Raw genomic sequence first — 13672 nt, forward strand, 5'->3', positions numbered from 1 at the left:
TTCTTTCTTTTGTTTGCATTTTAACTGTAGTGTAAGAATAAATTGTGCTTTGCTTAAAGCCTAGAATTGTGACCAATCGAATCGCATCTGGAACATAGTGCCTTACACTTGGCTTTATATAAGATAAAAGTTAGGCTCTAGGCTATCTCCTTAATATAATTTGAGGGAGCTTTAGTCTGGTCTGTGGCAAAAACTCAAAGAACTGTGGATGCTGGAAATCAGAAATTGCTGGAAAATCTCAGCAGGTCTGGCAGCGTCTGTAAAGAGAAATCAGAGTAAACGTGACCCTTGCTGAGAACCCTTCCTTATACTCAATGCGTTGACCAATAAAGGCAAGGGTATAAAAATGTTGCCTTCACTATCCTATCCATCCGTGACTCTATCTTCAAGGAACTTTGAACTTCAGTCACTTGCCCTGTCTTATTTCCCAGGAGAAGGTCAAACTTTGCTCCTTCTTTAGTAAGTACATCCACAAACCGAACAAGAAAAATTTCTTGCACACACTTAACAGATTCCTCTCCATCCAAGTCGTTAACACAATGGCCCATTCCCATGTTTGGAAAGTTAAAATCCCCTTATCTTCCCCACCCTATTATTCTTATAGATAACGGAGATCTCCTTACAGATATACTGCTCAATTTCCTGTTGACGGGGAGGGGGTGGGTGGGTCTATAGTACAATCCCAATAAGGTGATCTTCCCTTTCTAATTTCTCGGTTCCACTCAAAAAACTTCATTGGATGTACTCTCTGGAATATCCCCCTAAATATCGCTGTAATATTATCCCTAATCAAAACCCCCACTCCCCATCTGCTCTTACCCCTTTTTCTATCCTTCCTAAAACATCTATACCCTGAAACATTAAACTGCCTATTGTGTCCATTCTTGAGCCACATCACTGGAATAACTATGATATCCCAATCCCGGGTTCCCAATCTGCCCTGAGTTTATCTGCTTTACCTGTTACGCCTCTTGCATTGAAATAAACCCAGTTTATTTTATCAGTCCTACCACACTCTCTGCTTTACTCTGGCCTGCCCTGTTTGACTTGCTGCTTTTCCCAACTGCACCAGTGTCTGCCTTTTCTGTTTTCTCACTATCTCTCTTGGTCCCGTAACTTTATCACACATCACCTTAATGACCAAATATGTTACATCCACTACTTTCCCTTTATCAATCTATGTCGGGCTATGAAGTCTGAGAGATTAGATTAGATTACTGAGCGATTAGATTACTTACAGTGTGGAAACAGGCCCTTTGGCCCAACAAGTCCACACTGACTGCCGAAGCACAACCCACCCAGACTCATTCCCCTACATTTACCCCCTCACCTAACACTACAGGAAATTTAGCATGGCCAATTCACCTAATCTACACATTTTTGGACCGTGGGAGGAAACCCACGCAGACACGGGGAGAATGTGCAAACTCTACACAGACAGTCGCCTGAGGCGGGAATTGAACCCGGGTCTCTGGCGCTGTGAGGCAACAGTGCTAACCACTGAGCCACTGTGCCGCCCATAAAGTCTGTAAAGTGCCTACGTGGAAAGTGGGGCTGTTCCTCCAATGTGCTTTGAACTTCACTGGAACATAGTGGCAAGCCTGGAACAGAAATGTGAGCTGGATGGCAAGTGTTGTGTTGACTTGCCTGTTTGGGGTTATTCTTGTAGAGAAAGCAGAGTTGTTCCAAAAAGCAGTCACCCAGTTTGCATTTGGTCTGGCCAAAGTAGAGGAAACTGCAGTGCAATCGGGAAATAATTACAAAGAATTTACTAGTTTGTTTAGAGGGTGTGTCTGGTATTTTTTACAGTGAGGAAGGAAGAGGTGAAAGGTTAGATGGAACTCCTTCTGGTGATTTGTATGGGAAGGTGCCATGGTGGAGAGGGGGTTGAGAGGAGATGAAAAGATGTTGTAAATGTCAGAGGACTAGACCAGTATCACAGAGGCTTTGTTCCTTGCAGAATGCTGACAGGGAAGGGAAGGTGTTTGGTTGTGGCATCCTGCTGGAGATAACAGAAAGATGATAGTAGGAAGAGGCAAGAAGGGTAGAAAGCAAGGACAAAGAGAACTCTGAGAGGGGAAGGGGTGAGGGCCCTCAAACTTGGTGTCATATTTGACCCCACGATATGCTTCTAATTAAACACATGTACTATCACTAAGACTAGGAGAAAGTGAGGTCTGCAGATGCTGGAGATCAGTCGAGAGTGTGTTACTGGAAAAGCACAGCTGGTCAGGGAGCATCCGAGGAGCAGGAGAATCGACATTTTGGGCCAGAGCCACTTAGACTGTCTATCTCCACCTCTACAATAATGTCAACTTCATCTCTGCCTTAGTTGATCTGCTTCTGTGACCCTTCTTCTTAGCCTTTGTTCTAGACTTGACTATACCTGTGTGCACCAGCCTGATCTCCCCCGTTCTACCCCCCACCACTGAAACTTTGCTCCCCATGTCTTAGCTTGTATGAAGTCTCATTCACTATCGTTCTTGTGCTTGCTGTCCTTCTCATCCTTGATGAACAAATCCATCCCTATCTATATCATCTCCTCCAGCTCCACAAACCCTCTGAGATCTTTACGCTGCTCTCATTCTCGATTCTGACTTCACAAACACCTTAATTTTAATCTCCTGCCCCACTGATGGTGCTTGCAGCCCAAGGTCCTTTCCACCTGTACCTTGCTTTTATTCCTTAAGGCAGGCTTCCTATCACCTTGGCCAAACATTTGTCCATCTGTCATATTTTGTTTTTATAATGCTCTTGTGAAGCAACATAGGACACTTTATTTTTGGAAAGCATATTATCGATAAGCTGTTATAAATGTAAGCTGTTATGTGCAGTGTGGCTGAAGGCTTTCATTGAACACAAATATCAGTTAGTTTCTCTTCTGAAATAATTTAGGTGCAGTGAAATGTTATTTAAATCTAAGTTTATGTTGATCTCAACTCACTGCTTTCTTTCAGAACACGAGGACACCTCACCTCACCCAATCAAAATAACCCGTGTTGCAGGTATCGCTGTTTTGCTACAACCCTATAGGCATGAATCTACCCTGCAGATTACCTGGCGGTATGTGGGGATGGAACGTGAGCAGATAATTCTGCAATACACATCTTATAGTAACATTGTGGCATTCAGTTCATATTTCGAAAACAGAGTGAAGTTTAACATTGAAACTGGGTCTCTCTTGCTGCAGAATTCACATATAATAAACAGTGGCCTTTATGAAATGACTGCAATTGAACCTACACAGGATAGTGAAATTCTACATAAGCGTACCTACTTTTTTGTGGAGATACAAGGTAAGTGTGACTGCTGTGATATCCAGACAAGAACCATAAACATTGAATTGTGTGCCCAGTTTATTTCCAAAAGTTCAATGCTATATGTATGTTATATTTACTTTCCTGAGAAATATTTCTATAGCGGTAGTAGCAGTAACTAATGTGGATTCCAATCCTGCAACCACCAACCCCCCCCCACCCCAGCTCTATTACATTTGAATCATTGCTTTCTGCATTTGTACTCTTATCACCTTAATTTTCTTGACAACTTTGGTTTAGAAATTACTGCTGAACAGCATTAAATTTAAGGAACAGCTATTTGACATCTTGTTATCCATCATAAGCCCCTCAAGACTAGGGTTACACCCGAAACGTTGACTTCTCCCCCTCCTGATGCTGCCTGGCCTGCTGTGTTCTCCCAGCCTCCTGCTTGTCTACCTCGGATTCCAACACCTGCAGGGTTTTTTTTTGTCTCCTCCTCAAGTCTGCTGCACCACTCATTACGATTGTGGCAATTCTTTATGTCAGCTCTATTTCCAAATATTTGTTTTCTGACAATGCCCTTCGTTATATTAACATCTAAAAATGTATTGGACTCTGACTGAGCACCCACAGCTCTCTGGAGTAAAGAATTCCCAAAATTCACAATCCTCTTGTGTGAAGAAATTTCTCCCTGTCATAGAGATGTGGAGCATGGAAACAGACCCTTCGGTCCAACTCGTCCATGCTGACCAGATATCCCAACCTAATCTAGTCCCATTTTCCAGCACTTGGCCCATATCCCTCTAAGCCCTTCCTATTCATCTGATTTTAAATAATGCAATTTTGTACCAGCCTCCACCACTTCCTCTGACAGCTCGTTCCATACACTCACTACCCTCTGTTGTCCCTTAAGTCCCTTTTATATCTTTCCCCTCTCACCCTAAACTTGTGCCCTCTAGTTCTGGATTCACCGACCCCAGGGAAAAGATTTTGCCTATTTATCCTATCCCTGCCCCTGATGATTTTATAAATCTCTATAAGTTCACCTCTCAGCCTCCGACGCTCCAGAGAAAACAGCCCCAGCCTGTTCAGCCTCTTCCTGTAGCTCAGATCCTCCAACCCTGGCAACATCCTTGTAAATATTTTCTGAACCCTTTCACATTTCACAACATCTTTCCGATAGGAAGGAGACCAGAATTGCACGCAATATTCCAACAGTGACCTAACCAATGTCCTGTACAGCTGCAACATGACCTCCCAATTCCTGTACTCAATACTCTGACCAATAAAGGAAAGCATACCAAACGCTGCCTTCACTATCCTATCTACCTGCGACTCCACTTTCAAGGAGCTATGATCCTGCACTCCAAGGACTCTTTGTTCAGCAACACTAGCCAACACCTTTGCAGAAGATTCTTCCCCAAAATCCTCGACACTCTGACCAGGAGAAACAGCCTCTCAGCATCTGTCCTACAAAGCCTCCATTTTGCCTTTTCCACATATCATAACTTTGCTGTGTTTAGGTGCTTAACGTATAAAAAATGGTTAAGTCTTAACTGCTGGCATTGCCAAAAACACCCACATCCCATGAAAAGATAAAGGAAACAAATAAGGTACATTGACAGAGTTGGGCAGCTTTGCATGAATCCTTTTGTCCTCTGTTGCAACTTTAGAACTGAAACATTGAGTGCTCGGTTTTGTCAAATCGTAGCAACCTATAGCATAGTAGAAGGCTTTTCAGCATGTCATCTGTGTACCAGCTTTCTGAAGCAGCAATCATGCTTAGCTATATCCTATCTTTTCATCCATTACATTGTACGTTCCTCCACACCAAGTGCCTGTCCAATACTATGCTTTCAATCTCTTAGTTTTGAAAGCTACCACCACCTTTCCGTGTAGCATTCAAGATCTCGACAAGCCTATCTGTGACAAACCATCTCTTTCTTTACTCTTATATCTTTTGCCAGTCATTGTGAATCTGCCACCTTTGTTTATCGAGCCACTTGCTAGAGGATTGGGGCCTTTTCTCAAATAAAGTCAGGCAGGTTGGGGTCAAAAAGAAGCTCAGCAGGTGAGCCTGAAACAAAGTTAATGTCCCGGGTCTGTAATATTTCATCGGTACTGGGAAAAGCTAAGAGGCGTAATAGGTTCTGCACAAAGAATAGCTGAGACAAAGCAAAAAAGGAAGGCCCTTGATTGGTGAAAGACAGGAGAGAATGAATGATGTAAAAGTTAGTCCTCCAGGTGAAATTTGCTGGTCTAGTCCAGGAGGACCACCTGGACTAGACCAGCAAATTTATGTTGCAATCTATCTCGGGACCAGAAACACATTTTACTTCCTAAAGTATACAATATGTAGGACAGAAACATAGAAAATAGGTGTGAGCGAAGGCCTTTTGGCTCTTCAAGCCTGCACCACCACTCAGTGTGGTCAGGATTGATCATGCAATCTTAGTCTCCCCTTCCCACCATCTCCCCATACCCTCTGATCCCTTTAGCTGCAAGGAACATCTCCAGCTCCCTCTTGAATATATCGAATGAACTGCCCCAACAGCTTCTTGTGGGAGAGAATTCCACAGGTTCCCAACTCTCTGAGTGAAGAAATTCTTCCTCATTTCAGTCCGGAATAGCCTACCCCTTATCCTTAGACAGTGTCCCCTAGTTTTGGACTTCCCCAACATTGGGAAAATTTCTCCTGCATCTAGCCTCTCCAGTCCCATCAGGATTTTATATGTTACTATAGAGATCTCCCTTCATTTCTTCTAAATTCCAGCAAATACAAGCCCAAGTGATCCAGTCTTTCCTCATGTAGCATCCCGGGAATCCGTCTGGTGAACCTTCAGTGGACTCCCTTGATAGCAAGGATTTCCCCCTCAGTATAGGAGGCTGGAACTGCGCACAATACTCAGCGTGTGGCCTTACCAAGGCCCTGTATAACTGCAGCAAGACATCCTTACTCTGATACTCCAGCCCTCTTACTATGAAGGCCAGCATGTCATTAGCTTTCCTCACTGCCTGCTCATCTTAAGCTACTGTTCCACCCTCATACCCAGGTCTCATTGCACCTCACCTTTTCCTAAACTGCCACCATTCAGATCATAATCTGCCTTAAAATAAAACAAATTACTATGGATGCTGGAATCTGAAACCAAAAGAGAAAATGCAGGAAAATTTCAGCAGGTCTGTAAGGAGAGAAAAGAGCTAACGTTTTGAGTCTAACTGACCCTTTGTCAAAGCTGAGAAAAGGGAGAAATAGGGAAGTATTTATACTGGGTTGAGAGAAGGTGAGTCATGGCTCCAGAAGCAAAGGTAGCAGTAAAGAGGTGATAATGACAGTGCATAGAGAGATTATAGGGAGATTAGGACTGTGAATAACAAAGGCTGAAGCCAGTGCTATGTGACAAAATATGTGGGGGATGGAGGGGGATGGGTGAAGCAGAGGCAAAATGGAAAACAGGGGAGAAGGGGAGCAAAGGGGGAAGAGGAGAGGAAAAAGGTGATGAGAGAGTGGGGAGCGAGAGAAAGAGAGACAATCAAGAAATAAGAGGTGCAGAACAGTGAAAAGCAATTTTAAAAAGGTAAATAAAATAAATGAAATAAAATTATGGAGCAGAATGAAAACAAAGGGGTCGAGATGGGATGATCATCTGAAGTTGTTGAATTCGATGTTGAGACCGGCAGGCTGTAACGTGCCTATTCGGAAGATGAGATGCTGTTCGTCCAGTTTGTGTTGAGCTTCACTGGAACATTGCAGCAGGTCAAGGACAGATAATCTGCCTACCTGTTTTTGCAACCAAAGTAGGTAACCTCATGTTTACCCACATTATGTTGCATTTGCCCACTCAGCCAGTCTGTCCAAGTCGCCCTGCAGCTTCTGAGCATCCTCTTCACAGCACACACTGCCACCCAGCTTAATGTACCTGGAGATTTGGAGATATTGCTTTCAATTCTTTTGTCTAAATGGTTAATGTACATTGTGAACAGGTGGCCTGCCAGCACTGAACCCTGCAGCACCCCACCCATCACTGCCTGCTACTCTGTAAAAGACCCATTTATTCCAACTCTCTGCTTCCTGTCTGCCAAGCAGTTCCCTATCCATGTCTGATACCATGAAATTTAATTTTCCTTGCTAATCTTTTGTCAAAAGATCCCAGCTGTTTACTAAGAGAATACAGTCACAAGATTCCATTGTTTTGAACAAACAAAAATAAACTTTACTGTAAAAAGTGAATGAGTAACATTCTTTAATTGTACTGCCATTTTGTTTTGTTGTCCATTATCAGTTCCCTGTTTCAGACTGTAAGGGACTTACATTTGTGTTCATTTTCTTTTACACACTTATAGAAGTTGCTTTTATATTCCTTGCAAGCACACCATCATATTGTATTTTTTCTGTCTTAATCAATTCCTTTTGCTGAATTTCAAAATGTTCCCAAACTTCAGATGTGCTTTTTTTTGTATCAACTTTATATGATTCCTCTTTGACTCTAATAGATATATTAATTTATTTTGTTAGCCATAGCTGGGTCCCCTTTTCTGTTGCATTCTTGCACCAGAAAAAGGGAATATGTGACTGTGGCAATTGTGTATAATCTTTCTAAATATGAACCATTGTCTATTTATTGTCCTGCCTTTTAATGAGAATACCCAATATATCACAGCCATCTTACACCTCATCCCTTGTAGTTTTGTTTGTTTGGATTTAGAAATCTGGCTTTGAGTTGGACTACTTTCTATCCCAGTGAAGAATTCTCCATGTTATGATCGCCCTTCCTTCAAGGACCTCACACAACAAGATTATTAGCAAACTCCATCTTGCTGTGTAGTACCAAACTTAGGCTAGTCTGTTCCCGAATTGATTCATCAATGCACTGTGAGTAAACCAACTTGTGCACTCTAAAGCAATTCATTTGCTGCCATACTATTGGACGGGTGGTTTGCCCGTTCCATGTGTAGATTAAAGTCACCCAGATTACGGGACACCTTTGTTCCGTGCATGTCTAAACATAGTTTTAATTCCGCCCCCTTCCTTATCACTATTGTCTGAAGGCCTATAGACAAATACTCAGTTGCTTCTCGGTTGCATCCAGACTAATTCCGTGTCTAGATTTTCAGAGCTGACATCTTTTCTCACTATTGTATTGGTTTTATCCTTTGCTAACAATGCACCACCTGTTATTTGTTTTCTACATGTCTTTCCTAAATATTTAGCACCTCTAGATATTCAGTTCTTAGTTCTGGTCACAATGCAGCTAAGACTCTGTCATTACCTATTTACAAATATGGGTACAGTCAGTTAATCTCTTCTTGAAATTATTCTTGGAATTCCAATGCAGTGTCTTTTCATTCACCTTTTAGCAATTTTTACACTCTGTTTGCACAAGGGTCCTATTTGCTGCTGGTCCTTTTGCTTTGCCTTTTGTTTGCTACATTTCCATCTTTAATTTCGAACATTGTTTTGCTTTCCTGTGTTTTCTGCCCAGGTTCCCATATCCCAGCCACTCTGTTTTGTATCATCCCTGTAGTTCTAGTGATGTCCTCCTGAAAGGATATTTCCAGGTCTATTCAGGGGACCAGTCACCTCAACAGAACGGATTTCTCGCCTAAGAAGCTTCCAAGGAGAGCTTACCGAGAAATCTTGAAGTCATTAGAACTGAGAAAGTTTAGGTCATTACAATTTTGAAAGGATTATGCCATTGAACTCAGGAGTTTTAAAATTGTCTGTACGGTTTCAAGAAAGAGAAATTGGACGCGTTTATTTAAGTTAAGGATTTAAAAGTGAAATAGTGCTTTCTGTTTGAGATTGAGTCTGTGTCATGGATAGTGTTGAAGCTTTGAATATTTGTGATAAAATCTTTCTAACTGTTTACATACATAGTTTTCTTATTATTTCAAGTAATAAAGTTGTGTTCTGTCCTTAAAGGATGTTTGTAGCCTTATGTGAATATGTTTCAGTGACTAACTATCATGTTAACCAATTAAAAAGTTAAATAGATGATCTTTCAAGCGCTTCTTTTTGAGTATTACCCTCAGCTGGAATAATAACAATGGAAATGATGGCACTTTAAGCCATACCTTTGGAATTCTGTTATTGTTGCCATGAGAGTTAAAATGGTAAATGAGCAGGGGATCTGGGTGGATGTGCTTTCTCCATTTGCAGTCAGCTGATCCCTTCAATGTGTCTGTGTGTGTGTCTGTGTGAGGGGTGTGTGTCTGTGTGTCTGTGTCTGTGTGAGGGGTGTGTGTCTGTGTGTGTGTGTGTTTGTGTGAGGGGTGTGTGTGTGTGTGTCTGTGTGTCTGTGTGAGGGGTGTGTGTGTGTGTGTGTCTGTGTGAGGGGTGTGTGTCTGTGTGAGGGGTGTGTGTCTGTGTGAGGGGTGTGTGTCTGTGTGTGTGTGTGTGTCTGTGTGAGGGGTGTGTGTCTGTGTGTGTGTGTGTGTCTGTGTGAGGGGTGTGTGTCTGTGTGTGTGTGTGTGTGTCTGTGTGAGGGGTGTGTGTCTGTGTGAGGGGTGTGTGTGTGTGTGTGTGTGTGTGTGTGTGTGTGTCTGTGTGAGGGGTGTGTGTGTGTGTGTGTGTGAGGGGTGTGTGTGGGTGTGTGTGTCTGTGTGAGGGGTGTGTGTGAAGGTGGGTGTGTGTGTGTGCGTATGTGTGTCTGTGTGAGGGGTGTGTGTGTGTCTGTGTGAGGGGTGTGTGAGTGTGTGTGTGTCTGTGTGAGGGGTGTGTGTGTGTGTGTGTTGGCAGTTGTGTCTCAGACTCCCTCCTTGCCATGGCCCTTTACCTCGGTGTGAGGGGCTCTGCTAAAACTTTCTTTGATATGACGATGCTGAAAATGTGTTGCTGCAAAAGCGCAGCAGGTCAGGCAGAATCCAAGGAACAGGAGAATCGACATTCCTGAAGAAGGGCTTATGTCTGAAACGTTGATTCTCCTGCTCCTTTGATGCTGCCTGACCTGCTGCGCTTTTCCAGCAACACATTTTCAGCTCTGATCTCCAGCATCTGCAGTCCTCACTTTCTCCTTTGACATGATGATCCCTGATATTCATCATGTCCTCCCCTTTCCACCCTGACAAGGCATCTCTCTGCTCAGTGTTATCTCTGTCTGCCTTCACTCTGTTTCCTCCTCTCTCACCATCTGCTGCTGCGTCTACTGTCTCCTTTGTCAGGTTACCATGTCTTCATGACTTTCTGAAATGGGCAGGAAGTGATTAGCAGTCTGTGTAAGCCAGCATGGCAGCACGAGGTATCCAATAGAATTACGAAAAGGAACTTGTGACCTACAAGTTTGTAATATGGTTTTGGACTCAATATTGCTTGATAATATTCTCTTCTGACTTCTTTATTTCCCATGTTAACTTTTACAATTCCTACTGGTGATTTACATAATCCTCTTGCTTATTAACTAAATCCTGTGCTTGGCACTTTCCATGATTCTCCTTTTTCTATTTTATTTTAAATGTTCTTTCTTTTACCTTTCAATTAAGGAGGGCCCATATTCAACAAGACTTGAATACCATCCAGGTTTGAGCTGACCAATGGCAAGTAACATTGGTGCCATACAACTGCCTGGCAATGGCACAGTGGGATTTGAATCACTCTCCCCAGTGCATTAGTCTGAGCCTCTGGAATATGGGTTCAGTGACACAACATCTTTTCATGCTGGATTCTAGGCAAAGATACATCACTCTGACACAAAGCTACCATCTCCCTAACTGATGATAAAAAAAATAGAAAATACAAAGAGTAGGCTGTTTGGCTCATTGATCTTGTCCTGCCATTCAACAAAGTCATGGCATCTCCATATTCCCATTCCCTCACCTTCTCCCATGACACCGAAAACCTCTCGAAATCTATTTCTTGCTTAAATATGCTCAGCGATAGACAATGTCACAGGTTCCCCAGCTTCTGAGTGGAGCCTGAAAAGACCCACCAGATATCCTGAGAACCCTGCCATTTGGTCTGTCCAGCCCTGTTTTAAATTTAAATGTTTCAATGATATCCCCTCACATTCTTCTAAAACCCAATGGGGACACACCACTGGTCAACTCAATCTGTCCTCCTATGACAAACCTGCCATCCCAGGGATCAGTCTGGTAAACCTTTGCTGTAACTGCCTGTGTGGCAAATATAGCTTTTCTTTGGCAAGTGGGCCAAAACTTGACAGTGCTTCAGGTGTGTTCTTCCCAAGGTCCTAGACAGATGCAGTGAGACTTCTTTTCTCATGTACTCAATCCACTTGCAATGAAGGCCAATATACTATTTGCCTTCCTAACTGCTGGCTGCACCTGCATGCTTGCTCTCAGTACTGGTTTACAACAACACCAACGTCCCTTTGCACACAAAACTTTCCAGCTGATTGTCATTTAAATAATACTAACATTCTGCCTTTCCTCCTAAAATGAACAACTTCACACTAATCCATATTGCACTGCACCTACCATGCATCTAATCAATTTGTCTAAACCACCCTGAAGCCTCTTTACACATTGCTCACAATGTCACCGATTTTTCCCTATCAGCATAAAACAGGTGATCCATGAGCCTTTGTATTTGATCTTCTGTCTAACCAGCATTGCTAGCAGACAGGTTTACTCTGATCAGGGCATGCCACATTTTCATATTGATCTTCTCTCTTGATCATTCGAGTAGTTTCCCACTCAAACTCAGGTGGAGCTGTGCAGATTGTTGTGGGAGGGCAGTAGATTTTCTTTAGTATCTGGAGATCTTGCAGATGTTGCTCTGGATCGCACAGGTGGCGATAGCTTACGTATCTTTGTAAACCTTTTCTGAACCCTCTCCAACTTAATAATATCCTTCCTGTAAGAGGGTGACTAGAACTGCACACACTGCTCCAGAAGAGGCCTCACCAATGTTCTGCACAATCTCAACATGACGTCCCAGCTCCTATACTCAAAGGTCTGAGCAATGAAGGCAAGGGTGCTAAACGTCTTCTCTACTACCCTGTCTACATGTAATGTAAACTTCAAAGCATTATGTACCTGAATCCCTGGGTCTCTGTTTTACAACACTCCCCAAGGCCCTACTTTTAATTGTAGAAGTGCTGCCCTTGTTTGTTTTACCAAATCCCAACACCTCTCATTTAACCAACTTAAACTCCTCTGAGGCCAGCGTGTTCTGAAGCATGACAGGCACGGACTCAGTAGAAAAGGACTATAACTTGAGTACTTGGAAGACCCTTTTTATTTCTTTTAGGACTTTATAAACTCTGTATTCCCATTCTAGTCTCTTTTATTCCTATTTCAATTCTGTAACAACATTTAAAGTATCTGTATGTAGGTACCCTGTACCTAAGATGGAGCTGAGAGGTGACGTTACAAACTGTGTACACATGTCACAATAAAAACTATTCTATTCTGTTCATCCCATTGACTCAATTGCTCAAGATCTGGAAGTAGGTTTGCTCGCTGAGCTGGGAGGTTCATTTCCAGACATTCCATCGCCCTACTAGGTAACATCTTCAGTGGGCCTCAGGCCAAGCAGTGTACATGATTCCTGTTTTCTATTTATATGGTTGGGTTTCTTTGGGTTAGTGATGTCATTTCCTGTTCTTTTTCTTAGGGGGTGATCTCTTTGTAGTCTTAGATAACCTTCTTCACTGTCCACTATACCACCAATTTTGGGAGTGATTCATGTGTGGAATGAACTTCCAGACAAAATGGTGGATGCTGGTACTATTACAACGTTTAAAAGACATTTGAATAGGTACATGAATAAGAAATGTTTGGAGGGATATTGGCCAAGTGTAGGCAGCTGGACCTACATTAGTCTGAGATTAGGATCACCATGGACTGATTGGACCAAAGGGTCTATTTCCAAACTTTATGACTTTATGCAAAACATCACATTCCGATCATTATTGCATTTTAAAAATCCTTCCTGGTACGTGGGTGTCCTGGCTAGGCCAGTATTTACTGCCCTAATTGTCTAGAGGGCAGTTAAGAGTCAACCACGTTGCTGTAGGTCTGGTAAGACTTGGTAAGAATGGAAAACATTCTTCCCTGAAGGACATTAGTGAACCAGTTCAGATCTTGTGACAATCAACAATGATTACATGGTTGTTATTAGGCTCATGTTTTATTCCAGAATTTTACTGAATTCAAATTTCACCATCTACAATGACAATCAGGGAAGGAGTAAACGTAGGGCTTTCCCCTTGGATCATGGCTACACGTTTCTTAACCCTATTCTCCTGCTTTCTCCCTGTAAAACGTGATCCCCTTAATAAACAAGAACTTATCCATCTCTGTCTTAAATACACTCGATGACTTGGTCTCTAAAGCCCTGTGCTTCAGTGACTATCAGAGTTTCATTCAGCCTCTGACTCAAGAGATTCCTTCTCATCCCAGTTCTAAAGGGTTGTTGCTTCACCCTGAGGCTATGCCCTCTGGTCCAAGTC

At 42.6% G+C, this 13672-nt stretch overlaps 1 protein-coding gene across 2 annotated transcripts in view; it reads left to right on the forward strand.

The window, feature by feature from the left end:
- Positions 1-13672, forward strand: part of LOC140455220 (uncharacterized) — a 170630-nt gene that overhangs the window by 8050 nt on the left and 148908 nt on the right. The window contains exons 2-3 of one of the 2 annotated variants that reach the window (XM_072549943.1): positions 2958-3080; positions 3191-3296. In XM_072549943.1, coding sequence (XP_072406044.1) covers positions 3036-3080; positions 3191-3296 — 151 coding nt within the window. In that variant the 5' untranslated portion in view covers positions 2958-3035. Of the gene's footprint in view, positions 1-2957; positions 3297-13672 lie in introns of both variants that reach the window. The other variant, XM_072549942.1, reaches the window with a different exon arrangement.

This window comes from Chiloscyllium punctatum, chromosome 30, assembly GCF_047496795.1.
Source record: "Chiloscyllium punctatum isolate Juve2018m chromosome 30, sChiPun1.3, whole genome shotgun sequence".
Classification (NCBI taxonomy): domain Eukaryota; kingdom Metazoa; phylum Chordata; class Chondrichthyes; order Orectolobiformes; family Hemiscylliidae; genus Chiloscyllium; species Chiloscyllium punctatum.